The 27,730-nt window shown below is 38.3% G+C and overlaps 1 protein-coding gene across 2 annotated transcripts in view; it reads right to left on the bottom strand.

Annotated features, from left to right (window-relative positions):
* Positions 1–387: 387 nt before the first annotated feature.
* BTBD3 (BTB domain containing 3) overlaps positions 388–27,730 on the bottom strand; it is a 35,076-nt gene continuing 7,733 nt past the window's right edge. The window contains exons 2-5 of one of the 2 annotated variants that reach the window (XM_027069563.2): positions 8,740–9,025; positions 8,158–8,248; positions 7,448–7,566; positions 388–4,398 (exon numbers count right to left, since the gene is read on the bottom strand). In XM_027069563.2, coding sequence (XP_026925364.1) covers positions 3,366–4,398; positions 7,448–7,566; positions 8,158–8,248; positions 8,740–8,882 — 1,386 coding nt within the window. In that variant the 5' untranslated portion in view covers positions 8,883–9,025 and the 3' untranslated portion in view covers positions 388–3,365. Of the gene's footprint in view, positions 4,399–7,447; positions 7,567–8,157; positions 8,249–8,739; positions 11,011–27,730 lie in introns of those variants that run through there. The other variant, XM_015079639.3, reaches the window with a different exon arrangement.

The following is a 27,730-nucleotide window of genomic DNA, read 5'->3' as shown; positions in this document are numbered from 1 at the left end:
AGAACAAGCAGCACTGGTTACATCTAAAGCTAGATGTGATTCAGTATCAACACCCCCTTAGTATAGCCAGACCCATAGACATTTGAGCAACTATAGCATCAGAATGCCAGCAAACCACAAATTCCATATAGGGAATATAAATGCATCCATTCACTTCCTCTCATTAACTTAACAGTCAGGCTTTGAACAATGAGATTGATTAACATATCCATTGTTCTCCTACGCTTTTGCCTCAAATTCTTACTTCTTTAGGGATCAAAGATATCTGAATTCTTAGCAAACAAATGACCCAGCAAAACCAGCTCTGTAAAATGTAGTGGCACCAAAAGTGCCAGAATGGATTTTTTACTGTTTCAAGGGACCTACAAAAATGCTAAGGAAAACAAATCTATGAACCAATTTTATTTTTATTTGCATTTAACATGATTATACACATTCATGTGTCTAACAAGATCTGCACTGTTACATTAAAAATACAGTACAATAACATTCAACATGAGGTACTTCATATTTATATATTTTTCCTTCATAAATAATGCTGTAAGCTACTAAATTCAAGCACTATGAATGCACAAGTGGCTAGTGTCTTGAATTAGCTGAGCTTATTTAAACACCTTAAAAAACAAAAAAGACAGTTCAGTGCAATAATTATGTAGAAATTAGACCATTTACTTAAATACTATATTAAGATATGCTTAAAGAATGTTACATTAGAACTGCTAGCCTAGTTCCCCTTTATCCCCAGTATGAACAACAACAAAGACTGCCAGATACATTGGGAAAAGCATCTACAGAGTATTCTGTTTAATAAAGTTGTGTTTATACGCTAGAGTTGCCTGCCTTGTCAGAACAGTAAAAGCTACAAAATTCGAGATTACCAAAGAAAATAAAGCAAGCACGTTAGCTTTCATTCCATGTTGTTGAAAATGCAAAAGGGAGAACAGGATTTAAAATACAAAATTTCTCAGTCTAAATACAATTTTCAAATTTAACCCACAGCTCTTGACACCAGCCAATCAGGTGGTGGATGTGTCTTTTCTTTTTAAGTAATAGTAATTAACATAAAATGAAGCGCTGACACCCCCAGTGTACAGGATCTCCCTCTGCTCTCTACCAGCTGTTCCCTAGCCACGTGGAGGGCATCTTGCTAACAGCAGCACTGACAGTGAGCGTTACCAAATGAGCAATCTTCACTCTGAGGTTATCACACCCACCTCAACAATCTGAGATGATGAAATTAGTGCTAAATCAAGTTTTTTCTCCTCTGGCTTAAAAATGAGTGCCTTCTAAACAGGTACATAGTCTACCAATTTGCATGGTAGCTATGAGTTACTGAAATGTTTAACCATAATTTAAAAGCAAAGTCCTTTATAGAAGTATTTTTTAAATTGAAAACATACCTTTGTTTCATAGATACTTTGCCAAAACTACTGTGTGTCATCTCCCTAATAAGAAATAATTGTTAGATAATTTTGGAAAGTTGTCCTGGGAATACTCATCTATAATCACCAGCAACAGCTTCTGATCATCTATGCTAACAGGCATAGGTAATGGCAAACATGATTAAAACATTTCCGATAATCGATAATCCAGTGTTCTCCTCCGTCAGGGAAGCCAGCCAAAAGCAACAAGCCCACGTCTACAGGGGAAAAAGTGGCCCAGAAGCACAGTGAATAAGATCAGGGTAGTCACTCACTGGGGCCTTCCTCAGGCCAGCAGGGGGACCATTTGTGTCTCACCTCTTACTGGCCAGGCAGGGAGGAGACAATTCCTGAGTCGGCAGACATACCTGCATGCACACGGACGCGCACCGACGCCCACAACGCGCACACGCCCACCCACCCCAGGACTAACCCCTGGCTCCAGACAAGCCAGCATGGGGCTCACAGAGCAGGAGAAGGAGGCGGCCAGGGACCACACTCTGGGTGGTGGGGGAAGCCATCTCAGGATCACACTGAGCAGAAAAGCTGCTCAGAAACACATGGATACTTTAGCTGGAAGTGAACACACTGGACACTCCCAGGGTCACAGGCACTAAACCATCACAAGCCGTCACTGAAGGAGAATTTTTGGATGAGCTTTCCCCTCCTTTGTTTACATTAGCCACGTACAAATAAGAGGGCTGGATGGAATGCTGATACAATGAATATTAGGTACAATCAAGTATATCACTCCAAACCTTTTTTTTAAAACCCTGCAGGCATATATTGGCACTTTAAGATGGCCAAAGGCCAAATTCTAGCAGTCTAGGAACAGGACATAATTATAACTAACTAAGAAGATAGTATGTATGTGGTCAAAGTAGATCAGATAAAATGTATTTCAGATTAAAAAAAAGAAAATCAACAAATAAAAGTATCTTATTACATTAACACGTAGTGCTACAAAACTAATTGTTACTCCATACGTTTGAAGAACTTTTGGTCCTCTTTTCATGGGAAAAGGGGAATAAGATTCTATACAGTGTGATTTATAAAAACAAGCATATGGTGACGATCAGAAGCAAAGTGGGGAGAAGACTGGCTTTTTTCAAATGGTGCAGTCTACCATGCCATCAAATAAACTATTTGTAGAATGGGACTTTTTTAGGTTTACTTTATAAGCTGTTTTAGTTTAAATTAATAGGCCTGTGATTTCTTCCCTACTGACAATAAAAATTTGTAATTTAGTTAGTTCTAAAAGAAGTAATAGTTTATCTCCTAAACTAAAAGAATAAAAAACTGCTTGTCATGGCCCAAGCAAACATCCAATTTCCTTTGCAGTGTTTAACATTTAACAATCTTACGAATTTAGGATTTGAGAAAAAATAATGCCCAGAGTAAAATATTTAAAATGAAATAAGAGCTAAACATGACTGTCTACTTTCTAAATGTTACTTATTATGAAGCAAAACTTCTTGCAGAAATTGTACACTGAGATTTACCTATAATTTTTGGGGGGGGTGGGGGGGAGAGGGAGTTCTCTTAAAAATAACTCTTATCATTGTTGTTCTGGACTATTTATTTCTATTTGTCAAAATAAAGCCCTAGAGGAAATTCAAGGTGATCCAAACGCTTTAAGTGGGACAAAGCTGGGAGGTCAGTGGGCAGCTGGAAAAGAGCACAAATTCTCCCCAGGTGTATAGATGCAACTCTAAAAACCACAAAGGCTTAATAAGAACTTGGCTCTTTTAAGCATATAGTTAAAAGCTGAATGCTGCATTTTTGCCTGTACATAATTAAAAGGTTGAAAGAAATTAGAAACTGCCTACAGCTTCATTCATTATGAACTACCTGCGTGGATCATGTATCTGCAGATGAGCTAAGCATCAAGCAAGTAGGAACCAGATGTGCACCTCAGAGCTCACACTGCTTCAGGAGGTGTTTTCAAGCATAGAATATAAGTTCAGGGATCTGCCCTCCCTGCACCCCAGTGCCATTGGTGCTATCTGAGGAGCACTGGAACTGGACAGTCACCTTGCCACACTGAACTTCCGTCATGCCTTCTTGTCCGAAGTAGCTGAGTTCATTGCCATCCAGTATCACGCTGGCCGTGTAGAAGGTGTCTGGCTCAATCTGCACTGGGTACTCAAACCACACGGGGAAGGTATTGCTGGAGCCATCTGAGAAGTACTTGCTCAAGTTCTGCCCCAGAACAACGCCCTGCCGCTTGAGTTCAATCTTGGCACTGTACTCTGCAGAGCCACAGCTGGAGCCGTACAGCCCAAAGCCGGCGATGAACACTCTCTTGTCAACTGCAAACTGGATGCTGTCGCAGCGGCCCCGGTAACGCCACTGGTTGCTCCGATAGGCACATGACTGGAAGCGGTGACAGCGCTGGGGCACGAGGCCCTTGCGGGCTTTACTCACAAACTGCAACTCAGGCTTTTTGGCTGCAGTGTACCAGAGGAAGATGTCATTGGTCTCATTGAGAGTTAAAACTCCAGACTGTGCAGCACCATTTGCAAAATCATCCAGGGCCATCGTGGGTATGCGGATCAAGTAAAGCGCCTTTCCGAGGACCTTGCGTTTATTTTCAATGCTCAAAGCTAGATCTTGTCGCTGGCATTCCACTTCAGCCCAGTTGAGAGCTGCCTCAAAAACCACAATTTCTTTGGCATTCAGAGTTTCCCTGCGGAGGATACTTTCTAGAGTTTGGAAGTCAATATCGCAGAATCCCTCAGACTTGAGAGCTAACTCAGCCTGGGCATCGATCACCTCCCAGCAACGCTGGGTCAGGTCTGGCTCCTCAAACAGGCAGCTCTGGGAGAGGAGCACACAGGCGTTCTTGGCGCTCAGGCTGGTCTCCAGGAAATTAACGCAGGCTCTGGCGAGGTGAGGGACAATGTACTTTTTGGCAGCATAAAGAGTGGCCAGCACTGTGTCAGCAGCCAAGTCAATTTCATCACAATAGATATATCTGAAAGACAGCGCACAGCATATAAATGGAATTTTCACAAAATGAGCGTGTCCAGCAAGAAAAGATGCAACTACTTTCAAGTTAGTTCCAAGAAAATTGTCTTATGTGATAGTTATTACAAAAATGATTAGGGATTAAAGAAACCTCTGAAATATGTTAATAAATTATTAATATTTCAACTCAGCAGTAACTTTGTATAATTAAAGACATTAACTTTGTGTTACCATTCTAGCCTCTATTTTATAACCTGCATTCAATGTCTTAAAAAAAAAAAAAATAGAAGATATTAGAACTGTTTGAAAAAGAACTGCATGTCAGAGTTAATATTAGCGAAAAACAGCAAAGTTTCTGTTATATACATCATATTATATTTAATCAAAGAATAATCTCCCTATGTTCTAGATGCTATATATATAGTTTTATTTTATAATTTTCGGCATTCATATAGAAACAAATGCCTTCAATACTATAATGTTGGCAATGACTGCATCTTAATGCTATTAACAAAGTATGACTTGAATTTTTCCTAAACACAAAATAAGACCTGAAATTAAACAAGATATTTTGCAAGTAGTTCTAACCTCAAAAGATTATCAAACATGAATTTCAACAGTATCTTCCAGTTGCCTTTACATAGAATCCAACATACACTTTGTATCTGGCTCTTCTTTTTTTAAACCCTAAATTCTTTCCTCTCTCTCTCCCCCACGCATTTCTTCTACCTTCAGAATTAAAGAATATATTGTTTCCAGATATATTTAATTAAAAGACGAAAGCAAGAAGGCCTAAATATGCACTCTTTTTAGGATTCTGTGAAGTATCCTTATGTCAGGAGATAAAACACTTCTTGGTGATTTGGGGGGGATGGTGGCAGTCTCTCTAAATGGTATGTAAAGGTAAAAAAAAATCATCTGCTTCTCTTAGATTGCTATGGTTGAGTACAAGAGTCAGTGAGAAGTACGTATGGGTGAAAAATACAAACTGATAACACTTAAATTTTAAAATAGTTCTAGCTAAGTTGTTTAGCTACTTGCTGTGAAGTTTTCCTTTCGTTACTATATTTTAACTTCATGAAACACTTTTAACAAAAGATTAGCAATGGCTTCTGTGAACAAAGTAAAAAAACTCCACAATAATGACAATAAGTAAAATGCCCACAACCACAAATGAAACCTCCAGTTTTGCTCCCAGGAAGCTCCTTTTCTTCCGACAGGCTAAGCCATGTACCACCACTGGCAAGACCGATTTCACAAAATACCGGCAGCTTAGTGATGCTCTGACCTGAGAACCAGGACCTTGGGGAGGAATCTGGAACACAGTCAGCACTTTGTAGTTCTTACCCTGAACACTGAGCAGTAAGCCGTGTTCCCTTTTTCTTGACAATTCCCTTTCTAGGAATACTGGCTACTCAGCCACACAGTGCACTTGTCTGGAAGACCTGGCCTCCACTACTCTGGAGACAGTGCAGTACTGATCAACAGTGGCCCAAGGGCAAACAGCACCCTACTACATTTCTTATTCTTACCGCTTTTGGTGGACTGCATGTATAATTTTAAAAAGCTGTATTGAGATATATTCTAGGTAATACATCTGTAAGAAAAGATGCTTAGCAAATGACTTAGGTAAAATGTAACTTTGTAATTTCTTATTTATGTTTCCTAATTATGTATACATGTGGCTGAATCAACAACACTACTGGACTGCAGTGCAGTCAAAATGCTGAACTCGTGTTGCCGTTTTCCTCCTCCAGAGACAATGTCAAATGCACAAAGCTGACTTTACGGGGGAAAAAAACAAAACAAAACAGAACAGAACAAAATCCTTTCCAGGTAAAACTGGTTTCTGTACACATCCCTCGTCACTAACTGTTGGTTGTTAAAAAGTGGTGGATTAGTTTCACCTTTTGGTAGGTACTTCATATGCTCACTTATCTTTAATTTCCCTATTTCCCACTGTCAAAGTTTCAGTTAGAAGAAATTAGATTTCAAAACTACAACATAAATAGAGAATTGAATACTTCAAGTGCTAGAACTATAGTACTTATTTTTCAGTAGAAGCAGACAATAAATATATTGCAACATTTTAACTATTTGTGGGATTATTGTCCAACTTGTTGACACACAGAATAATTTTTTTCAACCAACCTATTTATTCCAGTGAACCAAAATCCCTACAGCAGCAGATATCCTTGAATTCCTGATATACTTGGTGTGCTAGAATAAGGATTTAACACAAATCATTAAGTATTATTTAAAATTATCATCAGATTTTAATCACACTGTCTAGCGCCAATACACATCAAAGAAGCGGATTCTATTTAGCTGATCAACATGTACTGGATTCTGAAAAGCACCATGAGACATAAAAAAACTATTTTTTAAAGAAGTATGTACCTTAAAGCTTTACATTTTTATATTACCCATTAAATACATATAAAACTATAGAAAACTATTCATCTGTCTCAAAAATGTCTCCTCTGCTACCAAATGCAAATGCCTCTTATCCTTGAGAAATGGTATGTGATTTTATGTAAGAGTATGTATATGCATGTATATATAAAGATCAGATTATTTCAACACAGTAAGTTTTACATTTGTTGACAGAAAACAGTAACTCCTGGAAAACTCAAAAATCTCCTAACTGGTGGTACTTAAATGAGGTATACAATTTCTGGAACTGTGAAACAAAAATATAATATATGTCTCTAAAGACTTCTTCATACATGATGCTATCAGAGATAATATGCTCTATTAGACAATGCCTACTCTAGGAAGTTATTTTTCTTTAAGTCATTAAAAATGAAATCACTGTACATGTCACTTGCTCCCAAAAATCTCACGCCCAAGTGTTATTATATATGCCTGCACCATTCCACATGCTTTCCACCAAAAGATGCACAGCAGTTTTCTCCAAAAACATTTACAAGGTAAGCAGCTCCCTCTTTCTTCATCATTCTCCCTTTCTGTTACACAGAACTTACATTTAACTGTGAAACCAGCGGAGTACAGACATGGCATAAACAAACTCTAAACAAACGAACGGTGCTTACTTCAGCATAGCGAGAAAAGCAGCAGGCTCGACATCTGGTATACGGATTTCATCTTTGTCCTCAGCAAGTTCTCCGTAGAACATTGCATGGAACACAGAGCTTCCAACAGCTAAAACATACTGTGGAGAAAGGGAAATCTTATTTCATGCACTAAACTACAAGCATTTTCAGTAAATCAATCCAGAAAAACAAGTCTAGGCAATCAGGTTCAGTGGACATAGAGCACCTACACCTGCTCTTTTTTCAAAGCCAAGGTACAGTGTATCTTGCCGTGAAAGCATGATAGATGTTCACGCAAGCCAGTCTTTACGCTGCTAATTACCTCAAGGCTTTAAGAGATTAATGGACAAGTTCCCTCGTTACAAAATAAATAAATAAATGCATAAATAAAATAAAAACGTATCTAACCAATTTCTAAGGGAAGAGTAATAAACATGACTTTCCTAACCTGTCCCAACAACTTTCCATGACTGGAGAGTTAAGAGGGCATGTTTTTGTGTGGGACGTAAAGCAGGGTAGAGAGAAACAAAGAAAAAAATTAAGCGTGGCCAAGACCCTTTGGAGAGGCTGTGCCTTCTCTGTGATGGGTGAAACACGCACTGCCTGCCATCGGCAAGCTGCCCACCCCAACCAAGTTTCATTTCAGGCTCATGGAAAGGGTCCCTCTTTGTAAACCTCAGGACTAAACCAGTAATGCAGCTGTTGCTTACTTTGTGTCCTGGCAACCGCTGAGTCCCACCTGGTGGCCCAACCACAAAATGTACATCTGCCATCAAATCATTATTGAACATCACTGCATTTCTATAAACAGAGGCAATTCATTAATTCACAGCAGCCGGCATTTTTAAAACCCCTCCCCAACATACAAAGCCCACAAAAGAGACACAAGCTAAAGCAACAGTTTAGTAACTTCGGGGTAAAACTACAAATAAAGATTCCAACTAAACAACTCTGTGATCATTGCAAACACATGGGAAGTAACAACAACAAAAAAAAGTTACACAAACTTTTCATCAGGCTAAGGACAAATAAAAGGTTTCTATCTTCAAACCTTCTGTGGTCCACAGACACAATCCTGTCACTTAAATGTTACAGCTTGCAAAAACATTTTTATCTAAGAGGAAAACAGCTGTACTGTTTTGGAAAAGATACAAGGCAGTTTTCCATTACCAGTAAAGCTTCTGGGAAAAGAGGAAACACAGATTTACGTTAAAATCCATTACAGGTTGTGCAAAAGCAGAAACTTCAACACAGGAAAACTTTGCAAGTAAATGTGCTGGCCCGGCACTTACCTTTCTCGAATGGTAGGATAAAGACCCTGCCAGTTTGGGGCCGGAATAAGGTTGTTGTTACTGAGGTTCTGCTGGTGGTACTGCTGGACAGTGGTGCTGCTGGAGCTGGCTGGTTTTTTACGAGGGAATATATCAGCAGCCATCTTCTTCTTCTTTTTAGTCTTCAAGGTAATTATTTCATAACAAACTGGGGGCAACTTGCTGTTGCTGCCGCCGCTGCTGTTGCCGCTGCTGCTGCTGCTATTTGTTTTCTTCGAGCTTTTCTTGGACCTATTCTTTACTGTCTCTGGAAGCATCAAGAAGAAGGTGAGACATTTCATGTTCTTTTCCTTGTCATCTACCATGAGTACAGTGTGTCTCTCTTTACGGCTAGAGATCCCAAATTGGTGTAAACATCAAGGAAAGGAGGCTAGCACGAGCCAAGATGTTAACAGAAACCAACAAGCTGATGTTTTGCTTCTTTTCTCAGCCGGACAAGGTGACCTTTTCACTATGTTGAATAGAAACTGCCTTTAAGTTTTATCCAGTACTGGGTCTGCTAAATACATCTCCATCATGATTCCTATTTCTCTTATTTGCTCATAAAAATAACCCAGTTTCCTAGATCACCTGCAAATGCTACACTGAGCGAAGATGACAGGCAGAGAGCCGCACTGCTTGTTCTCTGAATTAGGTTAGCAAGATGTGCTGGAGCCGCGCGAGTCTGTTCAGCCGGCTGAAGTTGTGTGGTGAATGGATCGGAGGAGAGTAGGTATTACAGCCCTGCAGATGGAGTCAGACAGCCAGTGCTCCGAGCCAATAGCTGAAGTCACCAATCATGATTGGACCAAGCAAAACAGTGACACCTATTGTAACGTGCATAGCTCTCATATTAAAGGAACAGCAGTTGCATTCTGTTGCCTCCTGTAATATTGCATATTTAAATAAGATAAACAACCTATGAAATATATCTGCAAACCGGAAAGGAACAGTTTGTGCCCACGGATTTCCCTTCAGTAGACATACATTTTAATTTCCCTTGCTAAATAAGCAGGATCAATTAACAAAGGGTAGGCACTGATATGTACTCTGTATTTCTAGTAAAATCTTTATCCCAGCAGCACTTAGTTTCAAATACTTCAAACAAAATCCTCCATTCTTCCAGCTAAAATGGATTATTAATAGCAAAACCATACTAAACAACACATTTATTACAGCTTAATGGAAAGGAATGTTGTTTTTCTTTTTCCGGTCTCTTTGAATGCAAGTTATAGTCTAGTGCAAAATAAGAGAGATGAGGTCATGTGTTCATTTCACCTCCCAACATTTTCTAGTTCCTGTAATGATCTTTGACAGGAGTTTCAGGTCAGAAAACACTTTTAAATTAGTCTAAGATTATACCAGTAGTAGTTTAGCAGCACTGAAACTACAGACAAATAAAAATAAGATTCAAATGAGACAAGTCTGCTAATCAGTTTTTAAAGGCTGTAATTCACTAAAAATATGTCAGATGGGGGGCCCTGTTCAGGACCTCAAAATCCAGCCTAAATGTTATGGCTACATTTAATTTGTCATAATTTTGAAGAATATAATCCACATATTCTAACAGAAAACAATAATAAGGCCATTCAAGATGATACATATTCTGATGCCGCCTAGTTAAAATGCAAACAGGTTCTCTCTGCCTGGAATCAGAAGAACATAAACTACTACCTATATGGTTTTCATAGATGTGAACCCCTCAACAATTTCTAGCTTTGTTGAACAAGCAAAAACAAAACACCTGCTGTAAGATCCACACATGTTTGTTTATTTTTAAAGAGGGACTAATCAGGAGACTTAATCTCACCCCTAGCTATCTGGACTACTCTCATTTGTCCCAGGTACAGCTGCTATTTGCTACTCCCCCCAGCCCCCTCCGCGACCCCCGAACGCAGACTTCATGGCCATGGTCCTGCTTGTTGCACAGCATTCATCTGAATAATGAGTACCTGACAGAGTGAGGGCTCAACGAATGGAGCTATGATGATGATTATAACTAGTAATCTGCTGCAGATAACACACCGAAATCAAACTTTAATCCCTGGGACCCTCGGTCATGAGACTGAGCCAAGGAATATCTTCTGTATTGTCATCATTATTACCCTTAAAACCCTTACATCATTATTGCAAAGCCAGTGCAAGGCAGACTGTGTATGTAGGACCATGGCCTTTACCACAGGTTATTCACCCCCATTTTAGATGGACCCTGAAGTGCTGCTTATTTACTACAATCATTGTGTTCCCAATCACAGGGCTACCACAAGCATATATATATATATTATACACACACACACATACTTTCAAATCCCACAACGTTACAGGAAGAGAGCTCTAGAGACTCATTTTTAAAGCCCATGGTGAAAGGTATAAAGAAGGAACAAATGAGCTCCTATTTGAACTAACTCCCAGACTGACGTTAAAATCAAAGGATTTCTCTCCTTGCTGGTCGGCTATAGAACTTCCTGACGACAACCTCCTAGGAAAGCCCCCACGACGGGATGACAGGAAGGTCCTTGGTCCTTCTGACCAGGATAGTCCCACACATACCTGGCTTTCAGGTCTGACAGTAACCAATTAGAATGGAAAGGGAAACGAGCTGCTACAAGACAGACTCACTAATAATTGTTAACTGGACAGACAAAATAGAAAAAGCACAGGGGCACCTGGGTGGCTCAGTTGGTTAAGCATTTGACTCTTGGTTTTGGGCTCAACTCATGATCTCACAGTTTGTGGGCTCCAAGCTACTAGTGTGGAGTCTGCTTGGGTTTCTCTCTCTCCCTCCCTCTTTCTCTCTGCCCCTGCCCTGCTTGTGCATGTTCTCTCTCAAAATACATAAATAAACTTAAAAAAAAAAAAAAAAACAAGAAAAGCATAAAAAGTAGAAGACTTCGTGGTTTTTGCTCATTTCACATGTTGTTCAACACCTTTTACCAAGAAAGCCTCAAACAAACACTGCTCTTACACCACTAAAATAAAAAGTGCACCTAACAGTTTGAGCGAAAATTACAGAATATTTTAAAAACTGCTCTTTCTGAAATTAAAGGTTTCAGGTATTTGGACAATTAAGTTTCGTGGAAATATTTTGTGAATATACTAGTTACAAGAAGCAGTCCTAAACTGGAGTCCCCTAAAACCGTGCTGCAAAGAGGGTGTTGCCCTTCATGAGGTGTGGGGGCTGATGAGCATGGCTGTGAAAGATGTGTTCTTCACTACAAAAAAGTAATCCAATTAAAAGATAAAAATGACATTTCAATTTTTGTGGCCAATCTGAAAAGCATGAAAATGATAATAAAATCAAGACATGGAAAACTTCTTAAGAGCTTCATTTTCCTACCATGGTTTAAAAGACAGGTAGTATAAAGTCCTTGCTACTACAAGTGTGGTCCACAGAACAGCAGCATCAGCAGCAACACCATCTCCTGGGAGCCTGTTAGAAATCCAGAGTCTGCATTTCAATAAGACCCTCCAGGTAGTAAGTATGATGTTCAAGTTTGACAACACCTCATGTAAGATTAAATAAAATAAGAGGGTTACAGGGTCTCCCAAAGATACAGTATCAACACCTGGTGCCAGGTTTTGCATTCCATTATCAAGTAAATGGAGAAAAAATACAAAATGATTTAATTTGGCTTGGTCATAAAACTTAACCTTTATGTCTTACTCTGAAATTCTTCTGATTAGACCCAAAATGTCAAAATTCTAGGATTCACGTGTGTGCACACCCAACTGAGAGGCTTCAAAATATTTTTCAATGCTCTGGAAAAGCTCATGCCCAGATTATTTTACAGGACAACGACAGAGACCATTTTAGTCAGAAACATTAAGGATTAAAGAATGCCAAGATGAACGACTTAATATTTATACAATAATCTACTTCATAATTCTGTTTCAAAAAATTAGTATTGTGACACAGCAAAACTAGTAATCAAATAATGTGGTTCAGTCCTGGTGCAGCCACAAAAGACTGGGTGTATGTGTGTTGAAGGTGAGGGGTGCCTGAACAAATCATTTAGCCTTAAAGGGCCTCAAGTTCCTCAGCTACAATATGAAGAGGTTCTCTAGAATAGATGACTGTTTTTCAATCTGTACCTTCAATCCACTTTAGTAAGAAATGCATTTTATATTCAGACTCAGTATTAGCACAAATGTGAAAACACACACAAAAATGGAAAGACCGTTCACAAAACAAAACCTCTTAGCATGTTACGACAGTATAGATATTATCTTATTTTTCTCTTTTATTTTTATTGTTGGTCTGAATTCATTCCATTGATTTCATGACCACAGTTTAAGTAATAATGGTCTAGCTTTATTTTTAATAGCTTTCAAGGTTTCATATTCTAGGGTTCTTTTCTATCAAGAACTTGCACTTGAAGGAGAATATGGCAGCTCAACAAATAACATGCACAACTGGGAGTGTGCATTTATTTTTCTAGAAAGAGAAGTCATAGTTATCATCTGTCCTTCAGAGTAATCCATGATCCAGAACACAATAAAATATTATGAAAATCTAAGACTGATGTGAATATACAAAGTATTTATATCACTTTCCTCTCTGCTTTCTTTTCTACAGTCTAGTTCATTAAACACAAATTATAGCTTCTTTTTCTCCCTTGAAATTAAATGTAAAGAGTTCAAACTCCATCTGTTGAATCTACAACCCAGAAACATTACCCACTATGTTGAAGAGTGAATAAATCAAGGATATCAGCTCGAAATCTATTGTCATATTCCACCTCTAAAATTTCCTTACAACAACTAGCGTTACACCTCCTGAATTTTAAAGCTGTTATGAGACATGGTTAATCCACCCTAATATATTGGTCAAGGAGCCACCAATCTTTTATGAAGTATACACATGTATCTCCCACTTTTCAAAAGTTCACATTATGGACTTCGCTCTTATGAAGGACCTACATTAATACATGTTTTCACTAGCCAGAGGAAATACAAAGAGAAATTTTGCTTTTATGAAAAAAAGCACAACAGGCCTTCAGCATTTGTTTTGCAGTGAGCCATTCCAGAGGCAGTACACATTTTGAGAAAAGTGGCACCACCACTCCCCTTCCCCAGGAACTCTACTCAGCATCAAGCTCCATAGCTCTGAACTCTATGAGCATCTGTGCTTTACACCTTGATTTATTTTGTGCATCCATTAGCAACATGTGTCCTAAAGTATCAGAAAAGCCAAAGAGAGGCTATTTTTTGGGGTCTGGGAACACTCAAGACTTTTTCCAAATAAACTAATGGTAATTGCTTCTTCTTTGTGCCATTTTGGCCTACAAAAGGTTTCACAGGTACACTGTACTTCTGGATAGTAGGGGAAACATGTGCTCTTAAAATACAACATGCTAATCATGTAACATGTTAAATGACTGGCATACGATAGTGAGCAAGATTACGAACCAAACTTAACAAGTTAGCTAGTAAAAGGGGATTTTAGATAATTTTTACAATTGTCAGAAAGTTCAATCATCTTTCTCTCTTTTCATTCAATTCCCAATAATAACAAAATTATCAACAGAATTTAAGTTCACTTAGATCATCCTCTTCACCACTGGAAGGTTTGCCAGACATCCCTTTTTATTTAGTAGAAACCTGTATATTCAGTTTGGGACCTGAATGAGATTTGGAACAGAGAGGGACAATACAAATTAATACATTTAATGCAACTCTGTCCACAGATAAAGTGACTAGGTGTCCAGAAGATTAAGGGAGTTGTGAATAGTTAGGGAGGGGGGCAATGTCTGGACTAGAATAAAGATTTCCAGACTGCTTGCCTAATGTTGTCTGTTCCGCTCTAATTTCCATCCACAGTTAATTATCCCCACATTTTTACATAATGCTTTATTTTCATATTTTTATCTACTTTAAAAGAAAAAAAATATATGCAAAAATTACAGATATGAAAACCATGAACATGTGTATGTGTGTGTACACACACACACACACACACACACACTCCATACCCTGCAGAAAGAATTCTAGGGCATTTTCTGGAAAGAAATGGAGAGGACCTCTAACAGGAAGGAACATAAATGCCTAACAGCCATGAGGAAGCTGCTGAAACACACTGAAGAGGCTCTCCAGGTAAAACGAAAGTTGGAAAAACCAGGCACTCGTGGTCTACCCCAACAAATCCTATGTCAACAACCAAGAATGCTGGCAACTCTTGTTTAACTTGCTCTAACTCTGGACTCCTTGTCTGAACTTGCATTTGGTTTACCACAAGATACCTAAACAGCTACAAGTGAAGTTAACATGATAAACTGTGGAAAGGATCACTTCTAAAAATTACTGATAGACCATCACAGAGAGAAATTTCAATCTAACCTGATTAAGTCACAATGGAACAGGGTATTGTTTTTGCTTACTTTTCAATACTGAGCAAAAAATACACTTGTGATATAAGAGATAAAAAAGATAAGCAGCAAAATGTTGGCAGTTCCTAAAAATAGCAACAGCTGCTGGAAAATAGACGATATACTTTCTAAATTTAGAAATAAATATGGAGCCAAGCATTGGCAGCATGGTATAGTGAAAAAAGCAAGAGCCATCAAGAAGTGACCTTAAGGTACTGAATATCCATGAGTCTCATTTTATTCATCTGCTAAATGGGGTAATTATACCCATTCAGCCCTTTCAGGTTTACTGTGAAGGCAAGATTACATGTTTGTGAAAGCGTTTTGATAAAAGTCTAAAACGCTTCCCAAAAGGTAAGCTTTCACTATTAGTAACAACTGTACCCAAAGCAGGAAATATTTGTGATACAATCTTCCAAAACAACAAAACCCCAAAAATTAATCTGGCTCCCTGCCCTTATAATCTTCCAGGCCTCACAACTAATGACATTCCATCCCCATCTGCAGGCTTGCTCTAGCCTCACTCACAGGCCAAGAGGTCCTGGGTTGCTGAGGCTCTTTGTGGGGATTTTGCAGGTGAGGTTGTGTTGTACACTGTGATTAGGTCCCCACCTGATGCCTACATCTACACCTGGAACCCATACTCCAGGCCAGATGTCCCCTGGAGTTCACGCCTGTGAGACCGCCTGTTGGCAGATGCCCTGCTGGACCCCTTTTCTGAGAGGGACCAAAGCTACAACTTACCCATCTACGAAACTAGCAACTCGACTTGACCTCTCTCAGCCATGACCTAGTTTGAATTATAGCACCAAGGGTGAGAACACAAGCATTTCGGCGAAGCATACCTCAGTGTGGCTGGAAGGATAAGGCTCGTGGACAGTTTCATTAAGTTATTTCCTTCTCACCACACAGAGCTCCAGTTAACCTTCACTTGTTCTTTAAACTTAGAAAATATGCCCAAAGGTAGAATGTGACTATCTCTGAAGGCAGGAAAAATGATTTCTTTTTAAAATTTTGTATGATATTTAACATGATATTTGATGCTTATATAAGCTGTGTCTGTATACACTTGTTTGGAATACTAAACACCTCACTGAAATCCCAAGTCATTCTCTATCATGTTAAATGAGGTGATCGTGAGAAGAAACAGTATATAAAATTTATCATATGAGATACTCTAAAGATAACTATTTATTTATTTTTTATTTTTTAATGTTTTTATTTATTTTTGAGACAGAGAGAGACAGAGCATGAGCAGGGGAGGGGCACAGAAAGAGGTTGATACAGAATCCGAAGCAGGCTCCTGGTTCTGAGCTGTCAGCACAGAGCCCGACGCAGGGCTCAAACTCAGACTGTGTGTGTGTGTGTGTGTGTGTGTGTGTGTGTGTGTGTGTGTGAGAGAGAGAGAGAGAGAGAGAGAGAGAGAGAGAGAGAGAGAGAGAGGGAGGGAGGGAGAATCCCAACCAGGCTTTGCACTTACTGTCAGTACAGAGCTCAATGCAGGGCTTGATCTCACAAAACTTGAGATCATGACCTGAGTCAGATGCCCAACTGAATGTGCCATTATTTAATTATTAAGACCTCCCCTGTTTTAACGTCTCTGAAATTGGATTTATCTTATAATTGATGGCAGCTAATAGTACAATTAGTAGGACTTTTTCTTCCCTTTCTTATTTGTACATAAAATAATACCATGTCTTACAGCTGATGACACCTTATAATCAGTGAAATAAGGTAAAAGATACACAAGTCAATGGAAAGAAAGGATTCTCTTTAGATTGGTTAATTATTCCCCCAACCAGGCAAGATGGCCTCTCAAAATTCTGGCTCAACTACACTAGAATAACTAAGCTTTCATCAAGAAGTCCTTTGTTAAAGTTTATAATCACAATTCTCAATTGAGTTTGCTACTTTGACAACCAATAATATGCAGAGAGTCTAGATGGAAATTCCAAAATGAGAATTTCCATCGGTAAGAGATCCAGCATTAATGCAATGCATTTCTCCTATTTTCTCAGGGCACAACAACTATACATGTACACAAACCTGGTTAATAGAAGCCTGTTAATTCTTTGGGTAATGTTTACTAAAGATATTTTACCAATCAATGTAAGATTAACTTACAACATCATTACACATAGATTAAACCTGGAGCTAAATGAGTCCTTAGAAATCATTATTTTCAAACAAATAGAATCTACATTAAAATGCTAAAGAGGGAGACATATTGTTACTATAATACAATAATTCTATTCTATGTATTACTTTCACCTAGGTACCTAAAAACAATTTATCCAAAGAAAAGTAAAATCAGGCCTCAAGAAGTCTCTTGTGAGAAGGCCAGAAAGAAGACTACAGCGATCCAACAGGGGACATTAATCCTACTAGAAATGCTGGAATGGAACAATCTTGCTGTGACCTTCTGTAGGTTGGTTGTTGGCTTCAGGTCACAGGAAGAAAATCGTGTGCTAGTCAAAGAAAAACATTTTTTTTTAGTTTTTTTTTTTTTTTTTTTACTTCAGTGGGTGATTTTTTTTTCCTGATATTAGGAATAACTAAAAACATTTCCATAGTCAGATCATTAAAATAAAATCCAAAGCCCTTCTTCATTAAGGCCTAACCTAAACTTAACCAAAGAATGTCTTGCTGTATTTGGGAAAGTCACTTTTCCAATAAGCACATGGAATGGGACAATGCTCTAATCATCAGATACTGTATATCAATACTGGTTATTAATGGGGTAAATATCACAGACCAATTTCCCTAACATTCACAATTCTACTGGTAAAAAAAACTCTACAAGATGGAAAAAAAAAAAAAGATTACCAAATACCAGTCATCTAAATATGTGTTGTGCCCTTAGTCACTAAAAGGTGCTTAGAAATGAACACTGCTCTCCTATCATTCAATTTACCACTACCTCCTAAAACACCTGAAGTAATGATATACATGATATTAGGTTTAAAATTTTTATCACTCTAAAGTGAACAGAATTAGCTTTGGTAAAGGCAAGGCCGAGGGCGGCGGGGGGGCGGGGGGGGGGGGGTTGGCAAGTGAGCGTGACTTTTATTTCTTATTTTAACAAAATCACATAGAAAAAGACTAGTTACCAATGTGGTGATTATGTCATCATAATAAATACATCGACAAGGGTCTCAATTAATTACTATTTAATGAAATGCCTTCCTTCACTTTTACAATGTATGTGTCTGGAATGAAATATAGTTATTTTAAGCAAACAGTGCAAGATCTAAAAATAAGAAATCTGCTCCACTGAGATAAAGTGTGCCACGGGAAAATACAAACATATGAGAAATTATACAAGGCATCTTCACACCCAATTTCTAACCTATCTTTTCTAGAGTAGGGACCACCAAATGAAAATGAAAAAGGCACATACATTCTAAACTAAGCCACAAAAATGTTTCCTAACAAAAAATTCAAGTAGAATTAGAAGCCTGTGACAGAGGATGATTATAGAAACCAGCTTCTGGCAAAAACTCACAGTAAAATCTATCCTAAACCCAAATTTAAAAAATAGGTTTTATGCTACTTTTAATTAGCTGTTAAGTACACAATTCTCCACGACTGTTGTGAAGGACACTGTCCTATAAAGGTTGGCAAAACCCTCACTATATCAACACCAAGTAACATTCAGAAATTGCCCCCATTTGCTGCAGAAAATAATAATTTGGCACTGATAAAGTATTCCCTTGTTGTTTCCATCCCTCATGCTGCTGTAATTGGAATAAAGTTGAGAGGGTTCTGTACTTAGTTTCACTGCATGCACCAGAAGTAGAAAAATAAGGTATTTCAAAGAAAAATTCAATTGTAATATATATTCAGCAAGCATTTCTTTTTTTAATTAAGAGCTACTATATAAGTAGGTCAGTACTTGAACTGCCCAGAGGTACAGAATAAAAGAAGTTAATTTCTCATAAAATAATGCTCCAATGAGTCTCACTTAGAAAGTCAAAAGTATTCATAAGAGTATGTTTTTAAATTTGGGTTTCCTGAATCTCTGCATCACAAAACAACAGGTAGACAGTGTTTACATGTGTACGTTAACTATAATGCAATTAAAGATTAATGAACATTCAAATCCAAATATATCCTCAACAAGTGGCAATTCAACTGTTTAATTCTGTTGTTGTTGTTTCAATAACAGAGAAACAGCCAGTTCACCATAATTCAGAGGTACATGGACCCATACATGGGTTTCAGACCGTCTCTGAAAATGGTGATCACAATTTATAGGAGTTAGGTCTCTGCATACGCATTCTAATAGCCAGCTATAGGGAAGCCGTGATCCACTAAGACTTTAGAATTGGAAACGTGGTTGATATCACTATTTAAGGTAACATTCTCTCATAAAGTTTAAAATATAGCATCAAACAGGAAACAAAAAGGAATATTAGGTGGCATGTGGCCAAGTGCATGTCAGGACTGCAGACCAAATATCTCTCCAGGACGAAATGAAGAAATTCTGTCTCATCTTTCTCAGAGAGAGGAAGCCTCATGTTTTGCAATGCGTTCTGAATCGCCATGACATGGCTGTGAGCTAACTTGTCCTCTTCATGAGCTCACTTTGCAAACAAGACTATTCCCACACTGCAGATGAACTAATTGTCTCCTGCCATCCTCACTGCTCTTTCTTCCCTACAAATCTACCCACCAGAAGCCTTCAATGTAGTCCAAAGACACCTCAACAAGGAAGATTTTCTGGTGCTTAGAAACTATCCATGCAGTACTTTCTCACATTCCATTTTGCCTTATGGTGTCTGATTAGAAGACGTTCTCTGAGGGCTGCATCTCTGCATCTCCCAAAGAGAGCTAACAGCACCACACCCACATCAGGCTTTCAATCACTATGTAACAGGAAGGACCTAGTCCAACACATCCAAGTCCATCTAGAACCCTAGATGGCATTTGTGGAGTACAACTGGTCCTGGGCTTAAAATGGTCTGAAACTAAGGTCTATGATGTTTCTAGCTGCCTGAGCTGCAGGCTTATGCTAGGTACAGTGGTAAAGAACCTAGACATCTATTAAATGTGTCCCCAGGCTCTCCTGAACATGTCTAAGCATAAATGTGGTTTTGTAATATCACATTCATCTTGCAGCTAGGCCAACTGACAATACTAAAGTTCAACTTAAAGCATGTCCCCACATGTGCTTAAAAAGCAAGGCTTTACTTTACCAGAAGTGTAAAACTTACTGGAGTAAGGATATTCACATATTCAAAGTGTGAGTTAACCATGGCAAGACCCAGTTACTAGGACAAAGCTGCCTTTATCAACTAGTCTCAATTCATGGTCTGGCATATTTATTTATAGCACCAGTAGAGAATTTTAGTGATTTAATGAACTGGAAAGGATAATAAATTCTCGGCAATTCACATGAAAGGAAGAAAGCAGTCATATGAATAATCTAAAAAAACAGATAATTAAAGAGACTTTTCCTTTGAAATGTGTTTCGTCTATATTTAACATTGAATGGATAAATTTCCACTACATTAGACACACCCAATCTTCAAACAAAGTAATAAAACAGGCCTCTGTGTACAGGGCTCGGTATATGAACAGTCTGGAAACTCACGCCTACATGGCAAACAAACACAGTGCCAGGGATGGGCAATGTCACATTAAGATTACTGCGGAGCATGAGCACAAGTAGAAAAGTACACTTCTTACACATGTCTCTACACCATGCTTTACAAAGAACCAAAGTGTTAGGTAAAAAAGTATTTGTTTTTTTTCCCAAAAAAATAAAGAATTCTCAACTTTGGTCTATATATTCTCTTACAATATTGGAGTAAGAATAAATGGAGATAGTAATATCAATAGTGGAACAACTGAATATATTAACTGTGGCTGCAAAAGCTCTTGCATGTTTATAAAGGAAACTTTTACCACCAGCAAGGATTTTAAAAATCATTAGTAGGGTTGACAACATTAACAAACTGTTATAAACCAATGGCTTGAATTGTGTGTTGGCAAAAAATAAAAAACGTGGATTTCTAAATAAGTTAAATTTGTTATAAAAATGTATTTTTTGGAAGGTGGGATAAGGTAAATATATTGTTTTGGGCCTGCTGTGTAAGTATGCATGATTTTAAAGTATTAAATAGCATTGTAAGCGGTTTTGAAATGTACTGATGAAGAAAGTATTTGAAGTAGGTACAAGTGACTGAAGCCCTCTGAACCCCCCTAGAAACATCTGGTAGTGGCGATGCATAACCAAGAACCCTCATGAGAGGAGCCATCTGCTCCAATTAGAAAAGGGAAGGTTTTGTCCAGAAGCTCCAAAGAACTGGTCCACAGCCTGGCTGTGTGACTCTTTTCACTACTGATGCTGCTAGTTCTGAAGCCACCTAAAGATCATTCCAGTGAATCCTGAGCAGCCAAAGGACCAGTCAAATCACCCTTCTTTCCCCATTCTTCCCTGCCCAAACCTAGGGAATGGGAGTATTTAGGAATAGTGGTGAAACAGCTTGGGCAAATGCAGATTAGCTACTGTGCATACCTTTGCCTTAATCAATGCAGTTTCATGGGGAATCTCTGGGAGATGCAGCAGTAAAAACTGTTGATTTAATTACGCCTTAACCCTTGAGCACACATCTTTTTAATATTCTTTGTGATGAAATGGGAAGTATGCTTAAAGCATTTCTAGTGAAACTGAAATAGAATGGTTGCCTTGAGGGAAAAAAAAAAAAAAAAAACTCCTGCAATTGTTTGTGTTAGAGCTGAACCAGCCACTTTTTCCATGGAACACCAATGAACTTGAGAAAATTTGCCAAGTATGCTTATTCACATTTAAATATCTAGCAGACATTTTCTCAAAAATGAGGTGAGACTGTCACTTCAAACAAAACAAAATTATTGCCAATGATGAAATTGAAACGTTCGAGCAAAACTTAAAATTTTGGAAATCTTGATTACACCACGGTGAGTTTGAGTTTGATAGCTTCCCAATACTTAAAGACTGTTTCTAATGAGATTGGTGATGCTATTAAATGAATGTAATTTTTTTATATTGTATTATGAAACATAACATTTGAAGGATTTGCATAACACACTGATCCAATGTTTTCTAATAATAATGTAATTACAGTAAAGAATCATGCACTGGGGGAAATGGTCCATTCAAAGTAAAAGACCAATGAATTTCAGTATAACAAGAGTACACTGATGGTTTTACATTTCACATGGCAATTAACCTTTAAAACTACCATTCAGGGGGGCCTGAGTGGCTCAGTCTGTTGAGCGTCTGACTCTTGATCTTGGTCCAGGTCATGATCTCCCAGTTTATGAGTTCAAGCCTGCCATAAGGCTCTGTGCTGACAGCACGGAGCCTGCTTAGAATTCTCTCTCTGCCTCTTCCGCACTCGTGCACTCTCTCTCAAAGTAAATAAACTTAAAAAACTTTTTTTAAATAAAAATAAAAATCTACCATTCAAATTTTGATGAGGTATCAAACATTCACAATAATCTGAAAAGGGTATTAAAATGTCTTTTCTTTTCCAGCTGCCTATCTATAAGACCAGATTTTTGTCATAGGATTCAAACCAAAATATTTATTTTTATTTTTTTAATGTTTGTTTATTTTTGAGGGAGGGAGAGAGAGACAGAGAGAGAGCGTGCATGCGCATGAATGCGGGAGGGGCAGAGAGTGAGACATAGACTCTGAAGTAGGCTCCAGGTTGTTAGAAAGGAGCCCGACACAGGGCCTGAACCCATGAATTGTGAGATCATGACCTGAGCCAATGCTGGATGCTTAACCAACTGAGCCACCTACGTGCCAGAAAATATTTATTTTTAAAACATGTAAGTAAATATATAAAATTTATCTTTACTTTCATTTCTGCACCAATAAATAACAACAGATATAACCCCTATAAACAAAAGTTCTCTAGATTTCTCAAAATAAAAGAATCCTGAGACCAAAAAGTATGAGAACTATGGATGCCTGCCTAGCATCCTAAGGAATTTGGATTTTACTGTAAGCATATAATGTGGTCAGTCATTAGAGGTTTTTAACAGAGAGTCTTTTAAAAAGGTGTTTATACATACCATCTTTTGGTTTTACTCTTCTAGAAAACAATAATCCTCGAAACATAATTCTCAACTGCTCACTTCCCAAAAAAAATTTTTTTGTAGATAGACAGAGGATGCAAGAATAACATGACAATCTCTGCCACAAAAATTAACAGCGAAGAACTATTATTCTATTTTTTTTCTATGACAGTTTGGCAACTTAGCTTTGCTCCAGCCTCCCAAAATTCACAGAACATGAAGTGCATGATTTATTAATTGACACCTTCATGATATTGAGATCTTCTAATAAAAATAGATTTTGAGCAGTCAACTGTCCCTAGAAACTTCACATAAAGCAGTAAGAAAGATGCAGTATGTCTCCCCAATAATCTACTTTCTGCTATATTACATTCCCTTAGGAGAATTAGAAGTAGCAACCTCTGCTGTTTCCCGATGGGAAGCATGGCTGCCAACATTAAGAGAATTTGCTTTTTAAACCATGTTTATTTTATTTTTGGGAGACAGGGGGAGTGGAGGAGAGGCAGAGAGAAGGGGACAGAGGCTCTGAAGCAGGCTTCATGCTGACAGCAGCAGGTCTATACGGGGCTTGAACTTAGAAACCGAACCATGAAATCATGACCAGAGCTGAAGTCCACCGCTCAACCAAGTGAGCCACACAGGAGCCCCCCTGTTCACTTTTGACCTTCATTTAAAGACAGACACATTGGGGCGCCTGGGTGGCGCAGTCGGTTAAGCGTCCGACTTCAACCAGGTCACGATCTCGCGGTCCGTGAGTTCGAGCCCCGCGTCAGGCTCTGGGCTGATGGCTCAGAGCCTGGAGCCTGTTTCCGATTCTGTGTCTCCCTCTCTCTCTCTGCCCCTCCCCCGTTCATGCTCTGTCTCTCTCTGTCCCAAAAATAAATAAACGTTGAAAAAAAAAATTAAAAAAAAAAAAAAGACAGACACATTAAGTTACAACATGCCTCTCTCTCACACTAATTTAATACCTTCCTATATACTACAGTATTTGAGGTTATAGAATATCAAAATCTGTATACATATTAAGTAGTAGAGAAGTTGTTGGAAATAAAATTTAGGTTAGGACTTTGATGAAGTCAAAAGGAAATATTTAATCTACCATCAGTAACTTTTCATTTAAAAATAGCCTTTTCTAGGGCACCTGGCTGGCTCAGTTGGTGAAGCACGCGATTCTTGATCTCAGGGTTATGAGTTCGAGCCCCACGCTGGGTGCAGACCTTACTTAAAAATAAAATCTTAAAAAAAACCCAGCCTTTTACTAAAGAGCTGGTGTTCAAACACCTTCTTAGCTTCACTCATAAAAGGATTTCAGGGGTTGTGTATGTTGGTAGAATTGTGATCCTCATAATTACTCTATACCCAACAATTATATGTTATTACAAAGACAGTAAAATCAGAATACAGGTTGTCCTGAACTTGAGCATCTGATTTTCCTATAACTTAAGACAGATACCATTATATATTGACATCCCCAACCAATACTCACCTGGTAGAATATATCACTGCCTGGTGATGATTTTAAGTACCTGCCGGCAGCTGTATGCTAGCAAGAACTCAGGATCAAATTTGGCATTTTGAGGAGTCTTTCATGGCACTGACAAGAGAAAGTAGATAATAAAGTAACCTAGAATTTCAGGTAAGCATGGGCTGATCCTGTAGGTCCCAGAGAAATACTGTTGAATAGTATTAAGTTAACTAGAAAATCTACTAATTCACATAAAGAAGTTCCACAACACTTATTGAAAGATGTGAAGCCATCTGGGGGACAGGGTGGGGAGTCCGCCATAAGAAATGACCAGCAGGGACTGGAAGTGACTGACTGCACACTGCACACTATCCCTCCAGTGCTGACTGCCTGCCCTCCAACAGATGGGTGCTAGCTTCTAGCACTTACTTACCCTGTCTCCTAAGATCCCAGAAAAAATCATGGGAAGGGAGGGAGCACTCTGGGATGCACCCATGGAGAATGGATGTCCCACGTGGGAGGTGGGGGGAAGGCTATATGCAAGAAATAGCAACATTCAGCAATAGCTGTTTGGAGCCTGAACCTGCATCTTGAGCAGGAGGTACTTCTGGGTAGATTCTCGCCATTTTTAATGTTGACAATAAGATTTTGGGAAAAGAAGCATGCTGTAGGTCTAATTTAAAATATTACCATCTTCTAGACTTTCCAGGAATATAGATCATTCCCCAAATAAGACATCTAAATGTAGTTTGACTATTACACTTGACTTTTTACTACATTTTCCATGAACAAGGGTATGAAAATAGGTGGGAGTCTTGGTAATCTCTTATCTGTCCAGAGACCTAAAGTAAAATAATTAGTCCCTCACTATAGAGTAGGTATGTTTGCTGGTGCTGAGTAGGCAAGAGCACCACTTCCAAACAAAACAAAACAAAACAAAACAAAACAAAACTGAATGCATATAAAAGGTGGCAATTAAAAAAAAAAAAAATCTTTAGAAAGAAAACAAATGTTTACATATGTTCCTAAACCAAGTGTAGAACTTTAAAAACATGGCATGTTTTCTAACTGGGCTATCAATTAATAAATAGCCTAAATTAAGGGTTAGTTTGTGATTCAGCAACAGAAAGGCAGGTCAATGCTCTCCATTCAGACTTGGCCAATAAGAACTTGTTTGGGGTTCAAAATAAAATAATTGTAATAAAACCCAGATGCTAATATGAGTTTCAAAGGCAGAGCAAATTTATCAGGCAGATGCATTCAGAACAGTGTTGCTTCAGAAATTTTATTTCTAATGTGTAAAGATAATCACGGCTAAAACGTTTACACCCTCTAATTGAATATGGGGATTGCTCTTGCTCATATACTACTACAGAAAAATTAAGTAGATAAAATACAAGGAACTAGATATGCCTAGGGAAAAAGAAAGTAAAGACTGAAGAAAAATTGTACATTTTTGTATTTAGGTAACAGCTATTGGGTTTATGCATTTCTGGAGATACATTTTGGTTTACTGTCTATTCTTTGGTTGCTTATATGATCTCTAAAAAATCATCTTTTTCCTGCACGTGACATTTATTTGCACAGCAAATGCAACAGGATAAACCATACAAACACTTCCTGCTCTATCAAAAGAGAAGGGAAGGGAGTCTGATGTTTTTGAGATACTATGGAATTGGAAGGACACAAAAGGAGGCTCTAGAAATACCGTAAGCAAAACTCTAAAATGACTGCTATAATGATTGCTGTGGGGATTGTAGTCTGGGAAGCTGAAGGTAAAGGACTTGAGATGCTTTGATTCCGTGGATTCAATATCATGTTCAATTATGTGCTTCTCTGCGGCTCTGAGTGGTTTCAAAATCACTTTATAAAAGAATTTATTTCAACCTTAAGGAATAAAGTTTAAAGGGGACATAAGAGATAGAGAGATGTCCTGAACAGCAAGAAGGCGCAAAAGGAGAAAACAAAAAATGGCTACATTCCATTTTAACAGATTGGTTAAAAAACAAATATAGTAACAGTTAATCACTGATATTTACCAGGGAGTTCAGACAGGTAATTTGAAAAGTTCCCAAAGTGAGCCTGCTGCCCACCCTTGGTTAAGAGGTGAAATCCGAGAGCAGGTTCTAGAATATAATTCACCTGATTCAAATATGAATAAAGGCTGTTGGCTAGGCTTTTCTGACAATTAAGAGACTTGTCCCTACACATTGGCACAATTTAGCACTTAACAGGCAGTATCCTACTTAATCCTCATAACCAGTGTATTATTATATCCACTGTAAATTATACATGTTCTGGAACTTCTCCATTGCCGGTAGGGTGTTAAATCATTAATGTTGGACCCAATAATGCCAAGGACTATGCTACTTTATTAAGAAAATCATTGAAAAAGAAAAAAACAAAACAAACCAGAAGGCAGACTGCATTCATTCATACAAAAATATTTACTGAACACCTTCTATGTACTGGACGCGTGTGGCACCTTAATGAACAGACATAAAATATTTGACTTACAGCCTAGCAGGAGTGGGGAAAGACAATTCACCATCAGTCAGTCAGTCAGTCAGTCAGGTTGTATTTTAGAAGGTAATAGATGCTACAGAAAAAGAAAATGCAGAGCACTGTAAGAGGGATCCAGGCCATAACTTGCAATTATATATAAGGTAGACCTCACTGCCAAAGTGATATTTTAGTGAAGACTCACTCAAAGGAGGTGAGGAAACTGGCCATGAATGTATCTGGGGAGAAAATATTACTGGCACAGGAAAAACCCAACACAAAGACTTGAAAGTGGGAATATGCCTGATGTTTTTCAGGATCAGCAAGGAGGTGAAGATGACTAGCATGGAAAGCAAGAGAGGGAGGGAAGTGGGGAAGTGGGGAAGAGGTCAGAGTTAAGGCTAGCCAGATTGTATTGGGCTTTGTGAATCATTATGAGGAAATCTGACTTTTATTCTAAGTTAGATGGAATGCCGTGGAACGGTTTTAAGTGTAACCTGACTTCTGTTTTAAAAAGATCGCTCTGGGGGAGCCTGGGTGGCTCAGTCGGTTAAGCACCTGACTCTTC

Source organism: Acinonyx jubatus, chromosome A3 (genome assembly GCF_027475565.1).
Source record: "Acinonyx jubatus isolate Ajub_Pintada_27869175 chromosome A3, VMU_Ajub_asm_v1.0, whole genome shotgun sequence".
NCBI classification, from domain to species: domain Eukaryota; kingdom Metazoa; phylum Chordata; class Mammalia; order Carnivora; family Felidae; genus Acinonyx; species Acinonyx jubatus.
Note: the sequence above shows the minus strand (reverse complement) of the source record. Positions and strands in the feature narration are given on the sequence as shown.